At 37.3% G+C, this 26,097-nt stretch overlaps 3 protein-coding genes across 9 annotated transcripts in view; 1 reads left to right on the forward strand and 2 right to left on the reverse strand.

Moving 5' to 3' along the window:
- The window catches only part of LOC120425590 (myosin heavy chain, non-muscle), a 101,244-nt gene extending 96,424 nt beyond the window's left edge, over nucleotides 1-4,820 (forward strand). For 4 of the 5 annotated variants that reach the window (XM_052711121.1, XM_039590169.2, XM_039590171.2 and 1 more), the window contains one exon: nucleotides 4,656-4,820. In XM_052711121.1, coding sequence (XP_052567081.1) covers nucleotides 4,656-4,758 — 103 coding nt within the window. In that variant the 3' untranslated portion in view covers nucleotides 4,759-4,820. Of the gene's footprint in view, nucleotides 1-47; nucleotides 282-4,655 lie in introns of all 5 variants that reach the window. The other variant, XR_005606554.2, reaches the window with a different exon arrangement.
- A 5,476-nt stretch (nucleotides 4,821-10,296) lies between these two features.
- On the reverse strand, nucleotides 10,297-11,723 carry LOC120425592 (cytoplasmic tRNA 2-thiolation protein 2). The gene has a single exon (XM_039590173.2). The coding sequence runs from the start codon at nucleotides 11,675-11,677 to the stop codon at nucleotides 10,325-10,327; it is 1,353 nt and encodes a 450-aa protein (XP_039446107.1). The 5' UTR covers nucleotides 11,678-11,723; the 3' UTR covers nucleotides 10,297-10,324.
- Nucleotides 11,724-13,995: 2,272 nt separating this feature from the next.
- LOC120425586 (ankyrin repeat domain-containing protein 11) overlaps nucleotides 13,996-26,097 on the reverse strand; it is a 59,239-nt gene continuing 47,137 nt past the window's right edge. For all 3 annotated transcript variants that reach the window (XM_039590163.1, XM_052711273.1, XM_039590164.2), the window contains exon 5: nucleotides 13,996-16,429. In XM_039590163.1, the coding sequence (XP_039446097.1) occupies nucleotides 14,157-16,429 (2,273 nt within the window). In that variant the 3' untranslated portion in view covers nucleotides 13,996-14,156. The remainder of the gene's footprint in view (nucleotides 16,430-26,097) is intronic.

The following is a 26,097-nucleotide window of genomic DNA, read 5'->3' on the forward strand; positions in this document are numbered from 1 at the left end:
ACTTTCACTGATTGATTTCTCAAATCTAAACCAAAATTTCCAAACAGTACACGAAAAGAGTGAGATCAGTCCGCTGCTGGTGGTCGGCAGCAGCGGCGGGACAAGTCAGCCTCGAGGCAACTTCAGTAAAATCCTCGACAACACCGTGTATAGAAAAACAAAGAGATAAGAGAGAAGCTGTGTCTGTTTTAGTGTGATAGAAACCTACCGTTTTAGACTATTAGTTTTTAGAATTTTCTGCGTGCTGGACACGGTTCGAGGCCGCGTGGAACTGTGGAGAGGTAATCATTGGTTGGTCGTCGTTTGTTTTCGCTCCCCTCTTCAACTCACCCTGAATGGATTTTGTTGTTTTTTTGTTGGAAAGTTTACTTTTTTCCACTAACACCATAGTATTACTAGAAGGAAGTGCACTCTTCACGTGCTAGTTTCTCAATTTGTTAACCCATTTCATGCATGATTTGTTTGTTGTTACTCACCTTCAAATGTTGACGACTTTTTTTAGATTTTAAACTTTTTCGATTTATAGTGGCTATTTTTGTCAAAGCTCAATCACCTATCACGCCCAAACAGTAATTTGGACTCATCCTCACATACTTGTAAATAGCAAAATAGGAGTTTTATCTTCACTTTTTCGTAGATTTGGGTTCTTTTCAAATAAATCACAATAAACTTTCAGAATAGCGAAATGTTCCTGAAACATTTTGTTGTATTTTATTTTTACTGACCGTGGGACTATGTCATAAAAACTTTTTAAAAAATAAGCCGTTGCAAATATTTATCAAAGTTTTTGCAAGTTTATGTCACTACGGTCTCTACAAAACTGGGCTGAAAAATCAAAGGACATTTGGCCAAAACAAGCTAAGCAAAACATTATTTAAAAAAAGGATTTTAAAGAATAAAAATAAAAGTGCCCACTTCACCCTATGTGTCCCTGAACGCCCTAGTAAGCAGTTTTTCACTCTTATTGGTAATCCTCTTGCTATAAAACGGGTTTACAAGATCTTGCCCTGAACCTTCATGTTCTCTGCCGTTCTCTTCTTGTTCAATTTCTTCGTCACTATCCTCGTCATAATCAATCATTTGCTCTTTACTCACTACCAACACTTACAAACTCAAATTATTTGAAAGCTTTTGATCGTTGGTTAATGCTGTCGCTAAAATCGCCATTGTAGATACCTACACGACTGAGCATAGTGTTGGCGTTTGCCATTGCCTTCATAACTGCCAATTCGATTTCGTGATTGTTCGGTAGCGCTGTATCACCCTCTGGCTTTGATTCCTTCCGGGTAATTGCGGGAAATTTTAGTTTGGACTGATATGTGTGCATAATACACTGTTTAATGTGAAGCCGCTTAAGCTTTGCTGTCAACTCTTTGATCGTGAAATTTATAACTGTCTGGTACGTGCTTGCCATCGATCTCAGATTTCGGAAGAGTTTCTCAATTGGTTGGGATGAAAGACATGAAACCTCAAAAAAGGTATCCCCTTTTCCCGGAATTCCACTGTGAACAGGATAAGTGCGTGTGAGTTCAGCTCCAAGCATTATTGGTATGCGTTCGTGGAAACACATTGCTTTACATTTCCATGTTTTGTCTTAACCAATTTTTCCACGCTCAAACAACAAAGTTTGCTGTCCTGAAATATTGAAAAAATCTTAACTCTTTCTCTACTAGTAGTTTTGTTTTTTTTTTAATTTAAATATATTTTGTTGATTTTTACAATAGATGAGATGAGTAATCAATAGTTGCTCTTCGAAAAAAAACATTAACTACAATATCACAGAAATACAGATGTGAATGATTATAACGGAAATATACCCATTTTAAGCGCTTCAAGCCATTCGAACAATTCTCCTCACTCTTGCAGTTTTTCGCTATTAAATTAACATTTTTAGATACATCAACAATGGAGAGTTGCTTGCTCACTTTTATTTGAGCTATTTATTAGTTTGGAACAGTCAAAAACACCTTATGAAAGCTGTAATTCATGATCAAATAGGCCGATAATATAAATAGGCTGAGAAATGGTATATTTCACCAACTTACAACTTAGCCGAAGACTAGGTGTCTTCTTAATCAGAAAATTCTTTAAATCTTACAGATTATTTTTGTATGGACAGCTGCCAACATTGTATGGAGACTTGTACGAGTGAAGCAATGCGCAATAACACAAAATGGCTATGGCTCAAAAGTTGCGGGTTTCGGTCCCTAAAACATATAAAAAATCTCGAAAAAAAAAAAAAAGGTACAGCCCAGACTCGATTATCCGAAGGCCTCGGAAAAATTTCACTTCGGATAATCGAATCAGGATTTTTTTTTTTCGTTGTATTATTTGTGATGGTCGAGCTTTAACTGCTCTTAAATTATTTAGAATTTTTAAATCCAAGATATCGGTTAGGGACCATCCATAAACCACGTGGACAACTTAGGGGGGGGGGGGGGGGGTTCGGCGATTGTCCACGCTCCATACAAAAAAGATTTTATTTGTATGGAAATTGCCCACGATGGGGGGGGGGGGGTTGAGAATTCCAAAAAAGTGTCCACGTGGTTTGTGGATGGTCCCTTATAACATATTGAAAAATTCTTGGAAAAAATGCATTTTCAATTTAAAAGGCATACGAATATTCAAATTTAAGTATAAAATGGGGTAGCAGAACTCGAATTTGACGTTAAAAGCACTAGCGTGCACAGGGTGGGGCAACATGGGGCAACTGCCACACCATCCACAGAAATTTGTTCTAAATTTGGTCAGGGGGTATCCACAAATGACGTATTTTTCAAAACGTGCATATTATTGCCCCACCTTCCTCAAAAAGCTGGGCACGCTAGTGGTTAAAAGTAAGAAAATAAAAAAAAATACGAAAAGAAATTGTTTTGGTCTTGATTCGATTGTCCGAAGTCTCATACAAACCTTCGGATAATCGAATTTCAGATAATCGAAGCTTTTTTTTTGCGAAAAAAAAATAAAAAAAAATCGTAAAAATTTGTTTAATACTTACAACTTTGCCGAAGACATCAAATTGATCAGAAAATTCCTTTAAAAGTTACAGATTTTCTAATATTTACGTACAGTTTTTGTATGGAAAGCTGCAAAAAATGTATGGGTGAACCAATGACACAAAATGGCTTTTTTGGTTATAGGGAAGGCCCCCACAAAGTTTAAGCCAAATTAAAAAATACAAAAATAAAAATGGTTGAAATCGGCCGATTTCGTAGAGAATTGCTCAGATTGTAATTCTCGCAACCCATCCCCGATAAGTTTTGAACGCTCCGTAAATGTAATTGCTTGTAATGTTTATTTACAACTTTCAAGCACTTATGAATTGTTTTGATTGTTATGATAAAAAAAACACTTGTAAAAATAATGTATTCGAATTTTCAAATGCAAATATATAATCGACTCAGGCTGATCTTCTCGAAATCAACATTGCTCGACGGTCACTTGGATTCTATTTGTTTTAAAAATCTCTTCCAGTTGTCAATATTTTCACTGTTTTCACTATCTCATGGCTTGCATAGACATTTTTCTAAGCGAAACGAAGCCTTGAAGGGTGTTTGACTTTATTTTTTTATTAGGTCCTATATAAATACAAATGTAAACATTGAGTTATCACTTTCACACCTTATATTAATGTCCATCGTAGTAAGCGGGATACACTCAATGTTTACATTTGTTTATAAGACCAAATAAAAAAAAAAAAAGAAGTCTAGATTGGGTTGTTTTTGTTTAGTGGACGTTGACATCGTTTTCTCCCATAGCTTGGTATCGGGGAAAAAATATTTTTGCAATTCCGTCGTGAAACTACTTACTTTTCCTGTCATTCTTGAACGACGAAATAGCCTACTTTTCTGTACCAAAAATAACAGAATCGAATAGCAACACTTTTCAAAAGAAATGCTGAAAAGTTCTACTTTTCAGCACTGAAATGGGTGCTGAAAAGTTGAACTTTTCAGCACTTGTTTCGAAAAGTAACACTTTTCCACATTTTTTTTGATTTAAACGATTTATTGACAAAATTCATGAAAATTCGACTTAAAATTTCACTCAATGGGTGTTTTTCGAAATTGCAAAAAATTTTGTATGGAACTCGTTGCAAAACTTGATTTTTTCAGCACTCGTCGTATTTATCCAACTCGGTGAACCTCGTTGGATAAATGTACGACTCGTGCTGAAAAAATCCTCTTTTTGCAACTTGTTGCATAAACTACTATTTTAATCGAGTCTTCAATTTGCATCGTTCAGTAAACTGATGCTTTTCTTCCTCGACGGTTCCTTGGTTATTGACAACCAGAGAGTCGACTGTATGGGCCAATACGCACCTTCCAAGAAAAAGAGGTCAATAAATGGCTTTACGAGCAGCATAACAAAGGAGAGGAAACGACTTTTCTTCACTCACAAGCCTGCTTTCTCTGCTGCCCATTTGCTATTTTCTTGACCGGTTCCTTCCGAAGTGCGTATACCGCTCATACCGAAACAGAATGGAGTTGATTTTTTTTCCTTCGGTTAACCCTTGAATGTACTGCCGTTGCAATAACCCCTGAAAGATCACTCACTGCATTGTTGTTATTTTTTTCTCCGTCACCCTTTTCGTAGCAGTTCAAGCAGTTTTCCCTTCTTCTTGTTCCTAACTAGAACTCTATTTTTGTTGTTTTCAGACGCGGCGGCCTCGGCGTAAGCTCGTCCCGACTGACGACGCCGAAGCGCGAGAACGACTCGATCGCCACCGCGGACGAGTCGCTGGACGGCGAGGACGAGTGACGACTGACGGGCACGTCTTCCAACTACTATCTGTCCAACTACTACTGAAAACAAAAAAACAATTAGCATCCAGCAGCAGAAGCGTGTTTCTATGTTTGGTCGAGAGCGAATGTGAGCGCGTGTGTCTTTTTTTTAATTATTTTTATTTTATTTTGGAAAATAAACGCAGGAAAAAAAAACAGAATCATTGCGAATGCGTGAGTGCGCGCGCGAAAACACGCGATCATTCTTTGTTGTATTAAACTATTTGGTTAAAAAGAAATGAGAAGAGGAAATCCATACACACAATTATTAGGATACGGAAGGAGGAAGAAAGTTCCCCATCTTTTGCATGTATTTAGATGAGAAATAGCACAGAAATGGAAATTGAGTCGAGAGATAACGCGAAGCATGCAAGAAAGAGAAGAGAAGAAGTTAAGCAAACGTATTTAGCCAATAAGTGATGAACATTTTCCTAAATCAAAATGAAGCGAAGGAGAGCAAGCAAGTAATGATTTAAACACACAGCAACAAAAAATAAACCAGCAGTTAAGCAACTCCATAAAAAAGTAATTACCATTTCATTGACTTACTCCTTACCGAATGTATCGAATCATAAGCACTTAAACAAACAAACCAACAAAAAGATAAAAAGTTTTGCCAGATGAGTAATTAGCCGAGTAATCGAATTGCCAACATGTGTAGTAAAGTGAGCGAGAGAGCAGTTTTTTTTAAAAAGGATGAAAATGATAGAATCAGAATGTTTTTATATAATACCATCAACGTGAGCGCAAGCGAGGAGAAAATCATAACAATTGAACCGAGGAGCATTTAGATACGTTTATATATGTTACGAAAATTATTTGTTTTTAATTATTATTATTATTAAAATAATTAACTTCTTTCTTTATCATTTCGTCGTCAGTAAGTTTCCTTTTCTGCCACTCTTCCTTGTTTACGTACGGACAAAACAAGACAACAAAACAAACAAACCCACAAACGCATACACTCAAAACACACAAACGCATACACTCACTTACCGAATGATTCAGATGATTCCATTTAAAAAAAAATACTTCAGACGAAACAGAAATCAATCAAGAGGGAAGAAACAAAAAAAAAAGATAAAGATGTAAGAAAAAGAAAACAATGAAAAATCTGTAGCTGCCTAAGTCGTAAAGTTCGCTTTTTTATATTATTAACAATGAAAAGGAAAGCCTCTAGTTGAAACAAGAAGAATCCGTTAAATAAAAAAATTTATTGCAAGTAAAATGAAATTACTTTTCCTTTTGCAGCGGTTTTGATTCTAAATATAGTTGAAAAATATCACAATCCAACACGATGAAAAAAAAAAATAGTTTTTAATATTTGCTACCGCAGATTAAATCTCTACGTTTTCGAAAATCGACTATTCTTTGATTTTTTTGATTTTGATAAACTTTGTCCATTGTATCTCTATTAGGGTGCGCCGAAAAAGCAAAAAGTTGAGCTAAGTCGGATAGGCGGGCAGAAAATCAAAGCTGTATATCTACAGATGCTCTCCTGAAAATTTCAGCCAATTTGGTTAAGAATTCGAGGTGCCCACTCGGTTTGAAGTTTGTATTGGATTTTGGACCCGTTAGTATGGAGAAAACACATTTTTTTACATTTTATTGCGTTAAAATTCCAAACTTTACCCTAATAACATTCCGTCCGAGGTGTTTATAGATTTTACTATGGGGAACAACTTTGTAGAACATCGCAAAACGATCTGAGCACATCTGGCTTAGTTATAAGTGGTTTAAGCTAAGTTGTTTTTCCAGGGTCCAACTCAGCTTTTAACTATAGCTTTTTTATCTGTATGGTAACTGTGATCAGAAAAAAAATTGTCTGACAGGTGAAGGATGATTGTTGTCAACATTTTCATTTCGAATTCCAATGGAAACACAGTTGAGGTGAGAATTAGGTATTTTTCAAAGCTTTTTCGTAATTCTTGACCAGCTCTCTCTCCTTTATAGGTCCTTCTGGTGTTACGATCGAACAAGTTTTTAGCGTTCCAGTACACCGAATGTGGTGGTAATTTCATTGTTCAGAGGCGGAAACTGCATGCTGACCAAAGAGATAGACCAACAGACCGAGGTCCAAGAGGACGTGTTGTCGATGCGGTTTAACAGCAAGAAGTTCCGTGATTAGGTGTTTAAAGCAAATATTTAAAATAAATATTTTTTGGAGAAGTTATTCTAGAGGAAGGTCTTTAAAGCAAATGATAGGCTACATTTTATTTGAACGAAAAAGAGACCCTTCTCAGAACGGCCGTTACAGCGGACCACAGGACCGATCGAGTAAGACACCAGGAGCGAAAAAAACACTGAAAGCTTTGATACGCTCATGTCGGCCCGGTTTTCAATGGTCGCCATTGCTACCCTATAGCACTAGTCGATATAACGTACGCGACGATGAAGTGTCAAGCTGGCACCCACAAGTCGTAGTCTTAAATTCCGTTTTCTCTTTGATTGTCTTTAATAAAGCCCATCCCTTGATATTCCCAAAAAAAGGTTTATTTATTTGATCTACGTCCTTGGAGTAAGTTGACTCTGATTTCCTAATCTAGGGCAAGTTTAGTGCCAAGGTAGCATGCCGACATCCATAGAAATCACACCCTTTTCTTTTGTATTCTTTTTGGAACATTTTTATTAGTTCCAAATGAGTATCATCCCCGTAATTGGAGCTGTTGGCCTTCGCATTCTGTTCTAGGACAATATCCTCCAACGCCGTCGGACTACTGCTGATGAACCGCAACCGATGGCACCCGCAACGGAAAGAAATTAAAATTTGCACAAAACGGCGTTCCTATTCCTCCTCGGAACACCAGAAGGACCTATAAAGGTATAGAACTGGTCAAGGTTTACGAAAAAGGTTTGAAAAATACCTAATTCTCACCTCAACTGTTCTTTCATTGGAATTCGAAATGAAAATGTTGTCAACAAACATCCTTCACCTGTCAGACAATTTTTTTTTCTGATCACAGTTACCATACAGATAAAAAGGCTATAGTTAAAAGCTGAGTTGGACCCTGGAAAAACAACTTAGCTTAAACCACTTATAACTAAGCCAAATGTGCTCAGATCGTTTCGCGATGTTCTACAAAGTTGTTCCCCATAGTAAAATCTATAAACACCTCGGACGGAATGTTATTTGGGTAAAGTTTGGAATTTTAATGCAATAAAATGTAAAAACTGGTGTTTTCTCTATACTAACGAGCCCAAAATCCAATACAAACTTCAAACCGAGTGGGCTACTCGAATTCTTAACCAAATTGGCTGAAATTTTCAGGAGAGCATCTGTAGATATACAGCTTTGATTTTCTGCCCGCCTATCCGACTTAGCTCAACTTTTTGCTTTTTTGGCGCACCCTAATCTCTATGTCAAAAGAAGAGCACTTCTCTACGTAATCGGCCGAATTCGACCATTTTTATTTTTGATTTTTTTTTATTTGACTCAAACTTTGTGGGGCTAAGGCCCATACAATTTTGGCAGCTGTCCATACAAAAACTGTACGTAATTCGAAAATCTATAACTTTTGAAGTTGTAGGTACCAATTTATGAGCACTATTCAGAAAAAAAGGTACACTGAGGAAAAAAAAATTATGATTTTTAAATTAACCTTTTTTTTCTTCAAAACTTCAGTTTCCCGAAATCCCTTTTTTCTTTGAAATTTTTTGAATTGTTTTAGGGGACAAAAAATCGCAACTGTTGAGCCCACAGTATGGAGAAAAATTTTGTCGCTGATTTTGATTGATTTTTTTAAGTCTCATTCTAACAACATTCTAACATTTTTTAATGCCAATATCACAGCAACTAATCTTCTAATTTTCAATGTTGAAAAATGAAACATTTTTGAAATTTTATTATTTTTTGGATATTTTGTTTTTTTATTTTTTTATTTTGAAAATCAAGAGTAACATTTTAAATAGACGTAATATTGAATATTTGGCCCTTTTTAAATGTTAGTCGTGATTTCAAAATTAATACAATTAATACATGAAGTCCATGGAATCCTGTTGCTATAAAAAATGTTGATCCATAAACACTATCTGCAATTGTAAATGAAGCTTCAATATATTCCTTGAAGAATAGAAAAATAAATTCCTAATAATACAGTAAAAAATAAACTTTGTGTTGCTTGAGTGTGATTATTGTCTCTTAATTAAAATAGATATTGATTAAAAAAACAAAAATTTTCCAACATTTAAAAAAACCAAAAAATTCAAAAAGTTTCACAAAATCTCAAACATTATAATTTTGTTAAATTTCAAATACTTGTACCCGAAAAATTTAAAAATTAAAAAAATCAAAAATTTAACAATTTGAAAAAAATTAAAAAAAAATTAAATTTCAAAAAATTTCAACAAATTTAAAAAAAAAACATCAAATTCACAAAATCAAAAAAAAATTTTAAATACTTGTACTTGCACCTGAAAAATTCCAAATTTTCAACAGCTCAAAAAAAAAAAATCGAGAATTTAAAAAAAATTAAAAAGTTAAGAAACTTTAAAAAAAAATTAAAAATAAAAAATAAATAAAAAATGTCTAAAAAATTACAATGTTTAAACAAAATATTGTTTTTAAGGATTTCTAATGCTTCTCAAAATAATTCTCAAAAATTTTCTAGCTTTTTAAAAATTTAAAAAATCTCAAGTTTTTAAATATAAAAAAAATCAAAAATTTCAAAATTTTTAGAAATTTTACAAAATTTCTAAAATAAAAAAAAATTAAAAATTAAAAAAAATCAAAAAATTCAGAAAATGTCAGAAAATTTCAAAAATATATATTTTTTAGAGATTTAAAAAACTTGTACTTGAAAAATTTCAAAAATTAAAAAAAAAATTCAGAACACTAAAAAAATTAAGTTTCTTAAACATTTTTCAAAAATAACTTTTTTGAAATTGCTAAAGTTTTTGAAATTGGTTGGTTGAAAGGTTTCGCATAGGAATTTTTAAATTTTGGAATTTGTGGACAAGGAGCCATCCATAAGCCTAGTGAGGAAGGGCTGGTGCTTGGCAATGGCCACATTCCATAGAAAAAAATGTATGAGCATTATGAACAAACGTTCACGAGGCAGAAGGGGCTGTCTAATAATACAAAAAAAATTAAACATAAAAAAATGTATGGAGCGTGGTCAATCGCCACAATTCTAGATTTTTTTTTTTGTAAAGGACCTATAAGCTATTGTGTTTCATATGTTTATAGGACCTTTTCAAAAAAAACTCGAGAATTTTATTTTTTTTCTCTAACGAATCATAAGCGCACATTCAAGGTTTCTTGAAGAGGGGTCACGAGTAGAATTTGGAAATTGACCGCGTCAAGCTGAGTACTAACTATATAATTTTAGATCAGGAAACGGGTTTTAAAGCAAAACGAATTCGACCGAAAAATCACGATCACGAAAAATTATATCTGCACTTAGATTGTGATTCGTAAAGACTTATTCAAGACTCTTTATACAGGATTTTAGGTAGAATGTGATGTTTAAAAAAAATCAGCAATAGTTTGCAGTAAATACTTTATTTTAAAAAGTAGTAACGTCCTCAATCAAAGCAATAAATTGTCACTCTCCACTAAACTCAACAAACATATTCCTACAGCTGTGACACAGCTCCCTCCTGAGCTGCACCATCTCGTCCTCCTCACCATTGCCGCCCTCTATCTCCTCTCCGTTAACCCTTCGCCGGGCATCCTCCTCCATGCGCTTGCTACTCTCAACGATCGCCTCGTGGCTCAACTCCACGTTGATCCTGCTCGAAACCATCCGAGAAAACTCGGTCGCAAACAGCGTCGTCGAGCCGTGAAAGTCCAGCGCCGAGTGGCAGAACTTGCACCGTACTGAAGTGCTGCCGTTGTCGAGGCGTAGCGATTTCTCGAACAAGCTGAGAAGATCTTGGTGGGTGTCGTTTTCGACTGTTGGTTTGACTATTTCGCAGCTCATCTTATCCCCCGTCCGGAACACGGTGGACACCGTCGACGGGTAGGTTTGCTGCAGTCCGTCCACAAATTTGCAGGTCAAGTTCTGCAAGCTTGGCTTGTCCTTGAAGGGATCTTCCAGCGTGATGTAACTCAGTTCGTTGTCTGCATGTTTGAGATAGTTGGCGATCTCATCCGGGTTGAGGTCGCGCATGGGACGAATAATCTTGTGCTGCTCGTCACGATCGTCACAGAAGGCAATGTCCAACGCGAGCGATCGTCCCCGACCGAGGGCAACGTTCGAAAGCAACGTTTTGGCCAGATCCAATCCAATATCTGACAGGAAAACGTAAGGGCACTCGAGCCGTTTGGCAATTACTTTTAGCGTTTGCTTCCGGTTCTGCACGATAAAATCCTGCTTGGAGGTGGCACTTTTGAACCCACTCAAAATCTTGTTGAACCTCGTACGTTCCTCAGAATATCGTTCCAGCAAATCAGAGTCCTCAACCGCAACGCATTCCATCGCTCCAATAACCGAAAAATAAGCTTTAAACTCAAACTGCTTCAATATCCGAACCTTCTCCTGAACCACCCCCACACGCTCCCCATCCTCCCTCCCAACATGGTCCTCGCTGACAAACACCACCACCGGTTCAATCCGCAGCTTCTTGAACGATTCCTGCTGCAGCCCGTACCGGATCATGTCCAGCATGACCACATTTTCCGCGCTACCGCTGAACACGACCAGCACGCGGGAACCGCGGCGGACAATCTTGGTGGCCCCCAGCGAGGCACGGAACTTGTGCCGGACGTAGTGCAAGAAGCACTCGCGACACTGAGGTTCCTTCAGGTTTAGCTTCAGGACGGAAGGGTTGACGGTACACTGGCGGCATAGTTCTTCTCCATCGGTTGTGGCGGAAATGGCCGGTGCCGGCGATTCCTCCTTCATGGTGTGCGCGCCGCCCTCGTCGCCAAAGTCGTCCTCCACGATGCTGCACATTTTGAGTTGGTGTTTTCTACTTAAAATTTAACGTCGAAGTTGAGGCACAAGTTTTGTTTTGAAATTTATCACACGATTTGCACGTTTCGCATGTGTTTTTGACAGATAGCTTTGTTTATTGTTTACATGATTTTAAGATCACTTTCAAATATTTAGCCAAGACACTTGAGCCGTATTGTTAAATTGATAATTTTGGTGGAATAATTGAAACGTTTCATCGGTAAGCTTTCCCAAGCCATGTTGGTGCATGAAAAGATTGGCGGGGTCGACCACGGCTACGTCACGACTGTCATCCACATACAAGGCGAGTGAAGTCAAAATCGAACCAAGATCGAACCAAGTTTTTGGCGCGTAGCGTTTGAAAAGGTCGTATGCGCATCGGTCATAATTTACATAAAAAAATTTTTTGTCCTTAAAAAAGATTTACATTTAATCTCGGACTTGAACTTGGGGATCAGCATTTAATTCCATCGAGCACTTAATGTTGGCATATCACCTTTTTGGTGTTCAATTAAAAATAGTTTTAAACATTTTCGATGGAAATTTAGTGAGTATTTTAAAAGCGCAATTTTAAACCAACGGTCAGGAAGAATCAAACGTAATTTATGTTGTTTCAAGGAAATTGAATCTATTTCATTTTTAGTTTAGTGTATTTTGATATATTGCTTGGATGGTCAAATAAAACTTTTTAATATTTTGATATTATAATTGTTAAATGTGGAGAAATTTACTTAATACTTGTAATCATCTCAAATTTATATGCAAAAGATAGTGAAAACTCACAAAAAATAATTGTGGTTTGGTTGAGCGTTTTAGCAGAATGCATTATTGTGAATACAAAGAGACAACAACTCGTCTCTTTGTATTCACACAAAAAATAATTTGGGAAAATATTTACATTACGACCTTTTCAAAAAACCACACGTAAACAATATTGACAGCGCCTCTGGCGGTGACTTCAGAAAACTGCATGCGTGTCAGATCCTTGGGGTCGACTTGTTTGCCGCCGTTTTTCTTTACTGAATGTCTTGAATTTCTTAAATGAGTTGTATTGTTAAACTTACAATTATGGTGAATTTTATTGAAACATATGACGAAAAACTGTCAATCCTTGCCAAAATTTTACCTATGAAACGTGTTAATAAAATCCAGTTTAAAATATTAATTTAAATTTAACCAAACAATTTTGACTCGCTTATTAACGTGTAAATAATTTTGTATTGCATAAATATATAAAATAATATTGAAAATCCAGAAATGACTCATACCCTAGGGGGGTGCCACTTCGAGTTTTTGAAGCGGATTTGGATTTAGCTCATACCGCACTTTTTGATCTCAATTTTGACATATTCGGAATCCTCAGGAAATTCCACGATAGATAACTCAAACTTGTTTTAATTCAAAAGTACGAACAAAAATATAATCAAATTATAAAAATTCAAAATTTAATCTGGAGATTTCAGATATGAAAAAAAAAACAGTTTGTACTCGATAATCCGAAGTCCTCTCTAAAATTTCACAAAATTTGTATTTTGCTCAAAATTTGAGTTTCCAACATAAAAATGTTCTATTATTAAGACGGTGCCATAATAGAGGCATTTTAGAAATTAGAAATTTAAAAATTGAAGAATTTATGAATTCATCCTGATGATATTTCTACATTTCCAACTTATTACATAATTTTTTGCAAGCTATAACAAAAATGATATGCTACTAAGTGTCCGGATTCAGATATCTGAAAAATTAGGAATTTAAAAAATTCTAGGCTTAATTAACAAAAATGTTTAAATTCAAAAAATTCGCAATTCGCAATTTTCAGTGTAAGAACGGGCCTTGACCGATCTTATGCACCAGGTTCCCGACGAACACGCACTGCCCTTACACCTACATCTCACCCTTGCTCTGAGTCAGTACGAGCAGCACGCTAGAACACGCTTTGAGTGTTCGTGCCAGGCATGCACACCTTCTTTTCCGGATACGCATTTTAACTCGGCCGGGGGTGGTACATTACGTAGGGTTTGATGTAAGTATAAGCGCCTAACCATTTATAGTGTGCCTATCAATTTTCATTAAAGCAAAAAAACTGTTTAATTGTTTAAATTCAAAAAAATAAATAAATTAAAATTCAAAAATGCAAAAACTAAAATTTCAAAATTTTAAACATCGAAAACTCGAAAATCGAAGCCCTCGCAAAATTTCACGAAATTCGTATTTTTCTGAAAATAGTTTTGACTCTTTATTAAAGACAACTTCAACAAAATCTTATTTCAGAGTCATTGGACGTTTCGGATTGCAAAAGAAAAATGAATCTCTCAAAGTATTGTTAAAAGTAGCTCTTATTCGTACTTTATCAACTGCTTTACCACCTTACAACGCAAAGTCAGCCTAACGCACATGCGCCTATACGACGACGAATCGCCGCATGAATATCTTACACTCTGCTTACAAAACCTAAATAGAGAAAAAAAGAGCGCCCTGCTTACGCCGGCAGCAGGTCGAAATCATCGCTCACGTTTACCATCGGCACCTGCGTGTCGTCGATGACGGGCTTGGCCTTGAACTCGCAGAGCAGATTTTCCTTCATTTTCCACTCCCAGTCCATCTTCTGGACGGCGTGCAGACTCTCGGCCTCGTTGTGGTGCCGCAGCAGCATCGCTTCCTTGATCTTTTCCCACTTGTCGTCCACGTCCTGGAGCCAGCTGAGGAAGAGCCGACCGTTGTAGCGGGACCGGGCGTTGCGGTCTTTTTCCTCTTGTTCGGGGGTGATGATGTTGTACACTTCGGCGTCTTTGAGGATGGTGCACACGGAGAAGGGGAGCGATTGGTTGGCGAGGGCCCGGGCGGCACGGCCGTGGACGCGAAGGATTTCCTGCTCGACGGCCAGGACGAGCTTCTCCTTTTCGACGATGTGCTGCATTTTGAGCTTGTGGCGTTCCTTTTCCTGGGCGGTGAAGAGTTCCTTCATCTGCGAGGCGAGGGTGGTTGGGGGTTGGATGTTGGGTTCGGAGGGGGATTTGCCGGCGAGGGCGTACGCGCAACGGTTCAGGAGGTAGTCTTTGAAGCCTTGCGGGGGTTTTGGCTGCACGGGGAAGAGGTTTCGCTGGCGGCGTTCGATCTGTCGACGGATGTTGAGGAACATCTGGTAGCAGTTGGTGATGGGTTGATCGTGCGGGTGGACATCCGGGGTTTCGTCTTTGATTTCCTTGCGTTCGTCGTTGGCGGATGAGCTGGAGGCTGACGTTGACGTGGACGGAGTGGCGGAACTGTTGCTGCTGCCTCCGGCGGTTGCCGCTTGATCTTTGCTGGTTTTAATTTTGCGCTTGCGCGGATGGACGGCCGTTTCCGAGGTGGAACTCGAGCTGGCCGCGTTCGATTGATTGGACTGGTTGGAGGTGGAGCCGGAGTTGCCACCGGTTGTGGTTGTTGTGGCCGAAGACGAGCTTGCGGTGACGGGTGGACTTTTGGGGTTGCCGCTCCCGGCTTCCGAGTCACCGTCCTTATGGTTCCCTCCACTGGGACTTGCGTTGTTGCCGTCCTTTCCCTGGCCCGAGCTTCCTCCCGAGCCACCGGCAGCGTCTCCACTGTTTGAAGCTGGCGACGGAGCGGCACTGCTCTGCTGCATCTGGGGGGATGAATTGTTGGACCGATCTACCGAGCCCTGATTGTCCTTGCCGCTTCGACCTCCCTCCGAGGATGACGTCCCATTGCCACCTCCGCGATGACTTCGCAGGACTCGTGGCTGCTGTTGACGATCTTCAGACTTGGAAGTTCCCTTTTCATCGGAACTTTTCGAATCCGATGGGCTGGCCGATCGTGACGATGTGCTCTCCTTGTCTGCGCTGGAATCGTTGCTGTTCGATGAGGCTACCACGTACGGAAGCGCCGCATGGTTCCTCGTGGAAGCATTTTTGCCATTGCGGGAACTTCCACCGGTTTCGGCATCGTTGCTGGAGCTCTGCTGCGGGATCACAATCTTCAACGGGGGCACCTTCGGACCACTACTCGTGAACCCGGAATCATTATTCTTGCCTCCGGCATCATCCCCCTCGCCATCACTGTCGTTACTGCTGGCCATCGCCGAGGAACCCTTATTCGTCCCCCCAGACGAACTCCCCGAAGAAGGTTTCGGACTCGCGCAAGGACTCTTCCTGTCCAGCACATTCTTCCCCGCCAACCCCAACCCCTTCCCAGGCGGTCCAGAACTCTTCCCCCCCTTTTCCTGCCGCGGTGCCGAACCTCGACTCCCCCCGACCCCTCCCTTCCCCGCCTCCTTGTTCGTCGTGTCCGAATCCTTTCGCTTCTTCCTCTTGTTATCATCCTCATTCGTCGGCCCCGTCCCGCTATCATCGGTCGCATCGTTCACCTCGGAAAACGGCCGCTTCCCCGCACTCGCCGAACTGTCCTCCCCACCACCACCGCTCCCCTTCTCGCCCTTGTCCCCACCGGAACTCTCCTTTTCGTCGCTCGAACTCGCACTCGAGTCCTTCGGGGTGGACTTGAACTCGTAGATGTCGTCCTCGTCCTTGGCCGCGTTTGCCCCCGCCGAAGATGAGCCGGGGTTGTTTCCGCCGGATACGGTGTTGCCGGTGGTATCGTCCGCATCGCTGTCTGGCTGGGGCTGGTTCGATGAGGAGGAGGACTTTTTGTTACTGTTGCTGCTGCTGCTGCTGCCGCTGCCAGTGGTGGAACTGCCCGAGGTTCCCGAGGAACCGTCCGAGGGCTTCTTCAGCTGCATCCGGTTGCCGGCATTGTCTGGAAGTGGGAGAGAAAAAAAGGGAAATATTATTAGTATGGTGTATTGAAAAGCTTTTCTTTTTAAATGATTCAGAGTACATATTTTAGTCCACAACACATATTTTGAAAACGTATATAAATCATGTGGGCAAATTGAATGCTTGAATGGGGAAATCACTCAAACCTTATTTGTACTATTTTATTTTTAAATCATAACATTTTGTACGGTATGTCCACGCATCATTCCTCCCCTGTTGATTCTGTGTTAATGGTGATCCATTCACAGAATCTGTCTTTGCGGTAAATGCAACGCGATAGGCCTGGTCGCTTTCATTTTTGTAACACAATTTCGGAGTTACTCCGATGTACTACATTAGTTCTACAATCATTAAAGGGTTACATATATGTAGAAAATCACATAATTTCATACCACAGAAAATTTATTAAATTCACTATTAAGATTATGTCAGGTACAGATAGGGCGTCCAATTTTCCCGGGTTTTGAATTTCCCGGGAAACGGGAAAAATATTTTTGGAATCCCGGGAATTCCCGGGATCCCGGGAAATTTTTGAATCAGTAATAAAATCTATGTTTCATTATATTTGTTATGTTTTCAAGCTTGAAATCATTGAATTAGCTTAATAATATAAAATGGAGATAATCCTCACTTCAATCTAAACAAAAACGACAGTTTTAAAATAGCCTAAAAGATTTTTTTTTGTCTTTGTGGTGTTTAGGATTTTATATCAACTACTATTTTTAATTCCAGTATGATTAATTATTTTTTTATTTGCGAATCAAATTACATAATTCTTGAGTTTTTTTTAAAAGGTCCAATAAGCTTTTGTCTTCCATATGTTTATAGGACCTATTCAAAAAAAAAAAAACTTTGGAATTCTTTTATATTTGTTTTTTCTTTTATATATATTTTTATATGACATGACTAAAACAGCTTAAAAAAAATATTTTATATGTCTAAAAAACAAAAAACGACAATAAATTAAATTATACCAGTCAATGTAAAATTTTATATAAGTTTTGAATTCATTGTTTTATATAAAACATATTTTACAAATTATCTTCAAGTTATTACCGCCAACCGAGGGAAAATCAGAATTACAGTCTAAATAGGTACAGGAGATTTTAGAGCAATACATTTGGAAGTACAAATTGTTTTGTTATGTTCCTGTTTTAACCGAAGTCATCAAAAACGTCATGCAATTATTTGTTGCTTTAATAGCTGTATTTATTCGTTACATTTGTACGTATTTGCCCTAGATGCCGGTGTTTAATTATAAATAATTTGATATGAGATTGTTTTTTTTTTTAATTTAAAATCGAAAATATACGTAAATATATCCAGTCTATAAAAAAAATAAAATAATGGAGAAAAAAATTTAAAGCACTAGGCATTTTGCGGACCTGTTAATTAAAATTATAATATTTTTTTCCTAAGAAGCCAATTTAATGCTTAGATTTGCTGAATACAAATTTTAATTCATTTTATTTTTCTATCATTTTCACAACCAAATCTGAATTTCCAGACCAAAATATGATTTTTTTTTTCAATTTCGGGAATTCCCGGGACAAATTATAGAAAATCCCGGGATTCGGGAATTCCCGGTTTAGGAAAAATCCCGGGATTTTTATCCCGGGAATTCCCGGGATGGACGCACTAGGTACAGAGGACATTTCGCAGAATGTCGTTTCGCCGCATTCTTGATTGCAAATTCGATTTGACATCAAAAAATTAAGCTGAAAAATTTTGGCGATATATTTCGATTTTATGAAAAAATCAGTATTGATTCAAAAATACATAACTCGGTCAAAGATTTCTTACCCGTTCTGGAAATTTCTGAAAAGTTGGCATTTGATGTCCCCTAAAACATAAAAAAAATAAAAATAGTGTTTTTTGCCAATCAAGTTTTAGTGACAAAAAGTGAAATTAAAAATTACCAAAAATGTTTTTACCGTGCATCATTTTTTTCAGTGTAGTCCTTATCCATACCTACAACTTTGCCGAAAACACCAAATCGATCAAAAATTTCCTTTAAAAGACACTGATTTTTGAATTTTCATAAATCATTTTTGTATGGACAGCTGCCAAATTTGTACGGAAAATTATATGGACAAACTATTGATGCAAAATGGCTTCTTTCAGCGGGATTAAAAAACACAAAAAAAAATCAAATGACCGAAATCTCAGGGAATTACTCACCTTTGAGAACGTTTTTGCATTCTTTAAAAAAATGAGCAAATGTATTTTTTAAACATAAACATTTTTTTAAATAATCATTTTTTTAAATAAACATCTTTTCCTGAGAGTTTTTGCATTCTTTTAAACATGAGCAGTTCTTTTTTTGCATATTATATTGAAAAAAAAAATCTGTTAGTTTCAGCATTCTTTGATACTTTTAAAGCATAATATTTCTGTAAGTTTTTTTTCTTCAAACTTTCAGCATATAATTTTGAATAATTTCTGTTCGTTATGCATTCTTAGTTTTTAAAAGCAACTTATTTGTTTTATTTCAGGAAGTTTTTGCATACCGTCATCAGGGGTGACATTGGGTCTGGGGGGTGAGATTGGGTCATACAAATTTCAGCATTTTTGTATGACTTAATCTCACCCCCCAGACCCAATGTTACCCCTGATGACGGTACTTTAAAACACGAGCAATTTTTTTTCCTTTTTCAGCATTTATTTTTAATGAATTGAATTTGTGAACTTTGTATTCTTCGTTTTTTGAAAAGCAAATACAGTCCAGACTCGATTATCCGCAGCCTCGATTATCCGAAGTTTCGATTATACGAAGTTCGATTATCCGATGGTTTGTATGGGACTTCGAATAATCGACCAAAAAATATTTTTCATATTTTTTTATTTTTTTTTTTGAGTTCTGCGACCACATTTCAGTTAAATTTGAATATTTGATTGCATTTTAAATCAAAAAATGCATTTTTTCAATATTTCAGCCCGGCTATTTTGGCCGCCAACTTGGATTTCAAAATGTTAAATCATTTTAGAGTAGTTAACTGCCGTTCTACGCATAATTGTCCCATGTTTAAAAAAGAGCAACTGAGAAAAACGCGATTGAAATTTTTCGATCGATTTTTGTGATTCTACGCATAATTGTCGCGTGGGTTCCAATTCACCCTATGTGTCCCTAATTGCCCCAGTTAGCAGTTTATCGCTCTTACTTGTGATCCTCTTGCTATTCAAGAGGTAAAAACGACATAATGCTTCGTAAAACTATTGATTTCGGGGAAGAAAATACTTGGTGGGACAATTATGCGTAGAAGTACAACGATGGGACAAACAGACTTGGTGTTGTTTTCAATGAGTCCACGAACAAAGACCCAAATTTTATGGGTTTTTCGAAAACTATACGTCAAACTAAACTTAAAAATGATAAAAAGTCAGAATCGTCCAAAAATGACATGGGACAATTATGCGTAGAACGGCAGTTAATGGGTCATACTAAAGCTCGACAATCAAAAATTGGACAACGAAAAAAACATTTTTTTACGTGATTCGATTATCCGAAGATTCGATTATCCGTAGTGAAATTTTTCCGAGGCCTTCGGATAATCGAGTCTAGACTGTAATCCTTATTATTAGTTCTGTGAGTATTTGCCTTCTTTGAAACATGAGCAGCTCTTTTGATTTTTAGCATAGAATTTTCTGTGTTTTTTTTGCATTTTTAATTATTTGAAGAAGAAAAAAAATTATATCTAGTTTTTTTTCTAAGGAAATACATATATGCATATGAAATAGCTTAGCTTATAAGTCCTTTTTTTAAAAAAAACTATAGATATGGTTTCTAAAGTTTTTGCATTCTTTCATACATGAGCAGTTCATTAAATTTGAGCATATACTTTAGAATAATTTCTATTAGTATTTGCATTCTTAGATTTTTTTAAAAGCAAATTATTTTAATTTTTTCTGTAAGTTTCTGCATTCTTTCAAACATTACCAGTTTTTTACTTTTTATAAAAAATATTATTTTATTATATTATTTGCTAGCTGCTCCTTCATCCGTAGCGTTCTTTTATTACGTAACGAAAAAAACAAAAATGTTTTTACCTACTCCGTTTTGCCGTGACATAACCGGAATTCTGTATTCAAAAAAATAATCGATGGATGAAATTCTGGAAAATTGATCAATTTTATTATTCCAACTAGCGTTTACAAACAACCAAACATCAATTTATTAGGTCCTCCCAAAAAAAACCCGTATTGAAGATTGAAAAATTATGGGAAAATTGATTTCACTCCTTTCTTTCTTTTAATATTCATTAAAGGGTCAAATTTCGACAACTCTGTAGAGCCGATAACAAAAGACAAAAAAAAGGTACTTTTATAGTCTTAGAAAAAAATATCTTACCATCCTCTTGAACATCTTTAAATCAACAACTCAACGCTCAACGACATCCATCTGTTCCACCTTGCTCAGAATAGCTAGTACCGTTGGTGATGATCCCATTTCCCGGTAATTAATTTGTCCTTCCGGTCAGCTCCGTGCCGGAGCAAGCCATCGCCAGAGCAGAGGCAATTTCCAACGAAAGATTAGCATAAATTTAGCTCGCCGACTCTAGCAGCAAAAGCAACAGCAGGTTTACATTTCGCAACACCACCCACTTGGAGGAGGAGGCGAGGTGATTCTGTCCTTGAAATCAACGACGACGACGACGATGGTGTGCATTTATAATATTGAGAGCAGTGGAGAAGTTCCACCTTCGACAACAAACTTGCACTTGGGTGGGTTCAAACGACGACAGGGTGAGAGGAACGAAAGCAAATGGTTGCAAAGTTTAATGTAGCCGAAGAAATACCCAGAGTCGTAAAAACTTTGTGCAATTTCAAGCGAAAAGCGGAAACATTGTGCCAATCTTGTTGCTCGCTCGAGATGGAAGCTGGGAAGTGTGTTTTTTTTTCTTGTGAGATTTATTATAGTGTTTGAAGAGTTTTTAAACTTTTCTTAGACAATTTGCCAGTCGGATATTTCATAACCTTGGCATAATTTATTCAAACACTGTTTTTGTTTCTTGCATGCAAAATTGTGTTATTTATATTTGTGTGTAAGGTTCAATTCAATTTTCAACTTTAAGACAAGTCTAGAAGACCTCGGTTAACCAATTCATAAAAAAATAAAAAAAACCCCAAAAAAACATAATTAAATATTTTTAATATCGTCAACTGTCAACTTTCCCTGTTCTGCAGAAGAGAAGATGTACGACTTGTGCTGAAAAAATCTTCATTTTGCAACTTGTAACATAAAATACTATTGGGGCTTACTGGGATCATATTCCAGCTAAACGACCCAGAATAGGTCAAAAGAATTGTTGTGTCTTGAAATGTTTCATAGAAATTTTGTTTAAATTATTGAACCATAATTGAATAATTAAATAAAGATTTTTCAGTGAAATCATTTTTGTTAGACACAGAAACATTGAATTGAACGTTTGAAATATTTTTTTAAGTTACAAAAAGAAAACTGAAAACGAACAATTAAAATAGTCTTAAATATCAGTTCATCCAGCAAACACATTATCACCTTATCCTCAAATCTTTAAAAATAATAAAATATTTGTTTACAAAAAAAAAAACAACCTTTTTTAAAACAATTTAATGGTTTTTTAAAATTGGTTGAAATTTGTTTTGATGAATGTTCGTCCCTTAATTTTGGTCTCAAGCTTTGATCTAAAAATCCGGCATAATCCATTTTTTACCTTTTTTTCAGAAAGCATTGGAAATTAAAACTCTTAAGGGTACACAGAAACCAAGGAAGTTGTTGTCTTCTTATTCCAAAATTGTTGTGCTTCGTATTTTTGAAGAAACTGAAATATCTGTAATAATAATCTGGGTGCAAAAGCTCTGGTTGATGTGCACCGTTAAGCGTTTAGAAAAATCGGGTTCCGTAGTTTTACTTGTTTCATGTCTTTGACAATACAGTCCAGACTCGATTATTCGAAGCCTAGATTGTCCTAAGTTTGATTATCCAAAGGTTTGTAAGGGACTTCGGTAATTGAATCATGCACAAAAAAAAAAAAATGTTTCAGTATTTTTCTGTTTTCGCCATTTTGGCTGCCATCCTGTTTTTTAGAATTCTAAATCTCTTTAGAGTCGTTCAGGGGTCAAATTGAAAACAATGAAATGACAAGCCATAGTCTTCAACAAATGTAAGATTTTACAAATACAAAAATTTAAGTAAAAAAAAACCTTTTTGCGGTGACAAAAACTTTTAAAAACATTTGTAACAGCCTCATAATAATCGAGTCTGGACTGTATCTAGAAAAAATAAATAATATTTAGCTTAGGTCAACCTGAGCGGTGTTTCCCCTAGTTTTTATGTTAAAATAAGTATTCACACGCAGAAAAATCAGTTCCCAAAATCGTGAACAAATGTTCATTTTTTTTTAAATATCATGGAATTTGAACACTTTGTTCGTGTTTCCAAATTCCATGAACGCTTGTTCACGATTTTGGGAACTGATTTTTCTCCGTGCAGCAATTTTTGTAACGCGTCAGGTTATGTTTTGCCACACTATATTGCGCTTTAAAACCCAATGATTTAAATTACAGTACTTGTTCGGTAACTGGGCGCTCGATAACTAGGTTGTAGCCCAGTTAAAAAGCAGACAAACGTTAAAAAAATGATTACAAACCGAATTGACAGAGGGGTTGATGGATGCAAAAATCATGTTCAATAATTTTAAAAATATCAAGTCACAATTAAAGACACATTTTTCATCAGGATAATATTATGTATTGCAGGGTGACCACTCAAATTCCATTTTCAAATTCCCGACATTTCCAGAATGCTCAAATAATAGGCATTTCTTATCTAAGAATGATTTCAAACAAAAACTTTCTATAAGAACAGTCAATATTAACCACCGAAAAAAAATCTCAATGAATTTAAAAAATCCAAACATAGGCATTTTTTGTAAATACAAAAACTAAACAACAAATAAAAAAAATCAAAAATGGAATTTCATTATTATGATTCAGAGTAGAAACACAAACAATTAGTCTTTGAAAAAATAATCGAAAGTTCAACAGTACTTATAACTTCCATGTTATTTTTTAAATTGGCAAACGTATAGTTTTTGATACTTCGTTTCAACTGGAAATGACAAAAATATTAACTTCTTAATAATTTTAAATCAAAGAATGATTAAAACATAATTGCTGTCATTATTCATTCAAAGGATTTAGAAAAATGTCAAGGAATTCATAAAAAAATGTTTTTGCCAAGTTCCCTTTTTAATTTTGTAATTTTAATTCAATATTAATTTATCTAGTGGTCAGTATTAAACTGTTTTTTTTTTCAATGAAAATTCAGTTTGATATGAATTTATGTTTTCCCACTTATTTTAAGCAAAATGTTTGAAGATACAATTTTGCAATAACTCAAAATTTCTTGGATTATGTTTTTTGCAATTCCAATATTTTCTTTATGTTTTCAAAACGTACAAAAGTTTTTCAATTTTGGATTTTATTCGATATTTAAGTTTTCTGAAAACTGAAAATCAAGCTTTATCTATGGTAGGTAATTTACCCATACTCACAAAAAAAAGTTCAAGGGCAACATTTGGAAAAAAAAACATATTTTAAATTACTTAATGAATTTAGTTAAACAATTGAAAAAAATTACCAAAAAAAACCATTGCACGCTCAAGTTGGAATCTGTTTTCAAATATTCAATTATGTGACAAAATGAGTAGAATTATAATTCTGAGCTGGCTCTATTTTTATATTGGCTTTTCATTAACTTTACCCCTTGTTTAACGAAAAAAAATTGATAGCGATCATTTGATTCATAAAAAATATTATGAAAATCTGTGTCAAAGACTCCAATATTCATTAAGATTTTGAATGTCTTAAACAGCTTTTCTATACTCAAATATATTAAAATAGTGAAAAGAACCTTAAGAACCGTAAGTTACTAAAGCAGAAATGAGTGAATTCAATTTGAAAATTGTACAAAATATTACAAAATTATTCAAGAATTCAAAAATAATTTTCAAACAGGTATGCTCAGAATTCCCGACTTTTCCCGACTTTTTGACAAAAATTCATAAATTCCCGCCTTTTTCCCGATTTTTGGCGGATTTTGGCGAATTCCCGACTTTTTCCCGACTTTCCCGATTTCCCGACTTGAGTGGCCACCCTGGTATTGGTGGTCCCCTCTTGAATTTTGGTTCAGCCCAGTTAGCGAGCAGCATTCGGTGACTGGGCTACGTTTTCAGCCCAGTAACCAAACATGTACTGTATAAAAAAAATGTAAAAACACTAAAAAAAATCGAAAAAGAGATAGCTGAATATAATGATTGGAGTTCACCTCCGTGTAAGCACGAGAGCAAGCAGCAGTCAAGTGCTCAGTGCTCCATCGTTTTTTCGATTTTTTTTCCCCGTAAATTACCGTGATTACCCGCGAGTTTGCTCCTGCAGCATGCCAAAGGCCGGCCGTGGCCGTGGCAGTTCGAGTGCGGCCTCGAAAAACCCGCGAAGTTCGTCTACCGGCCGTGTGCAAAAAGGTAAACAAACCAACGCCGTGTCGACCGCCATCGCGCAGGGGAGCGTGAGCGCAGAAGGCATCGACAAAAAGTTGCTACATCCCGGATATGTTCCGAGATCACCAGTGCGAACCCGTTCCGGTACCTCCGGTGCCCCAACCAGTGGCACATCAACATCCGCCAACATCCCCATCAGGAACGAGTTCCAGATGCTGAGCGACGACGAAGAAAACAACAACACCGACGGTAGCAGCACTACCGACGACGACGACGACGATCGTCGTGCACGGAAAAAAGTGCCGACGCCAAAAACGAACAATTCTCCAAAGGAACGTAGACCACCTCCAATTTTTGTTTTGGACACGTTGGTGGACGATATTGACGAGTTGCTGGAAGGCCTCGGATATTGTCTGAAAATCGGTAAGTCGTCAGTGCAAGTCTACACATTTGACAACAAGAACTTCGACCTGGTTGTGGAGAAATTGAAGGGTAAAAACTTCAAGTTCTACACATTCGACCCCGTGCAGAAGACAGCCGTTAAGGTCGTCTTGCAGGGGTACCAAGACCGCCCGATCTCCGACCTCAAGAAGGACCTCTCGGGTGCTGGAATAACGCCGCGTGACATAAAAGTCCTCTCGCGGAAGACAACAGTCACAGGTACACACACACTGTACCTGTTGTACTTCGACCGCGGCACCGTCAAGATTCAAGACCTGCGGCGAACTAAGGCGTTGGACGGGTTTTGGGTAAACTGGCGGTTCTACTCAAAGAACCCGTCGGACGCAGCACAATGCCACCGTTGCCAGAAATTCGGCCACGGCTCGCGGAACTGCAACCTCCCGCCCCGCTGTGTGAAGTGCGGTGAAACACACCTCTCTGAGGCGTGTGCACTGCCGTGCAAGGCGGACCTGGGGGACAAGGCAGAGCAAACGAAGGCGCGCATCAAGTGCGCCAACTGTGGAGGTAACCATACCAGCAACTACCGTGGATGCAGTGCACGAAAAAATTACCTCGAGGAGCAGGAAAAGAGGAAGAAGAAAGCAGCAGCGTCCCACCCTCCTCAGCGAAGTACGAGCGTAACCGTGCCGGCTGCTGGGCAGCGTACGGTTCCCGCGGACAACTCAGCATTCCCCCCTGGCTGGGGGCGATCGTTTGCCAGCGTGGT

Source organism: Culex pipiens, chromosome 3, assembly GCF_016801865.2.
Source record: "Culex pipiens pallens isolate TS chromosome 3, TS_CPP_V2, whole genome shotgun sequence".
Lineage (NCBI taxonomy): Eukaryota > Metazoa > Arthropoda > Insecta > Diptera > Culicidae > Culex > Culex pipiens.

Bases quoted from the DNA above. Each gene is read 5' to 3' on its own strand.
- LOC120425592 (XM_039590173.2), bottom strand. From the start codon at position 11,677: ATGTGCAGCATCGTGGAGGACGACTTTGGCGACGAGGGCGGCGCGCAC.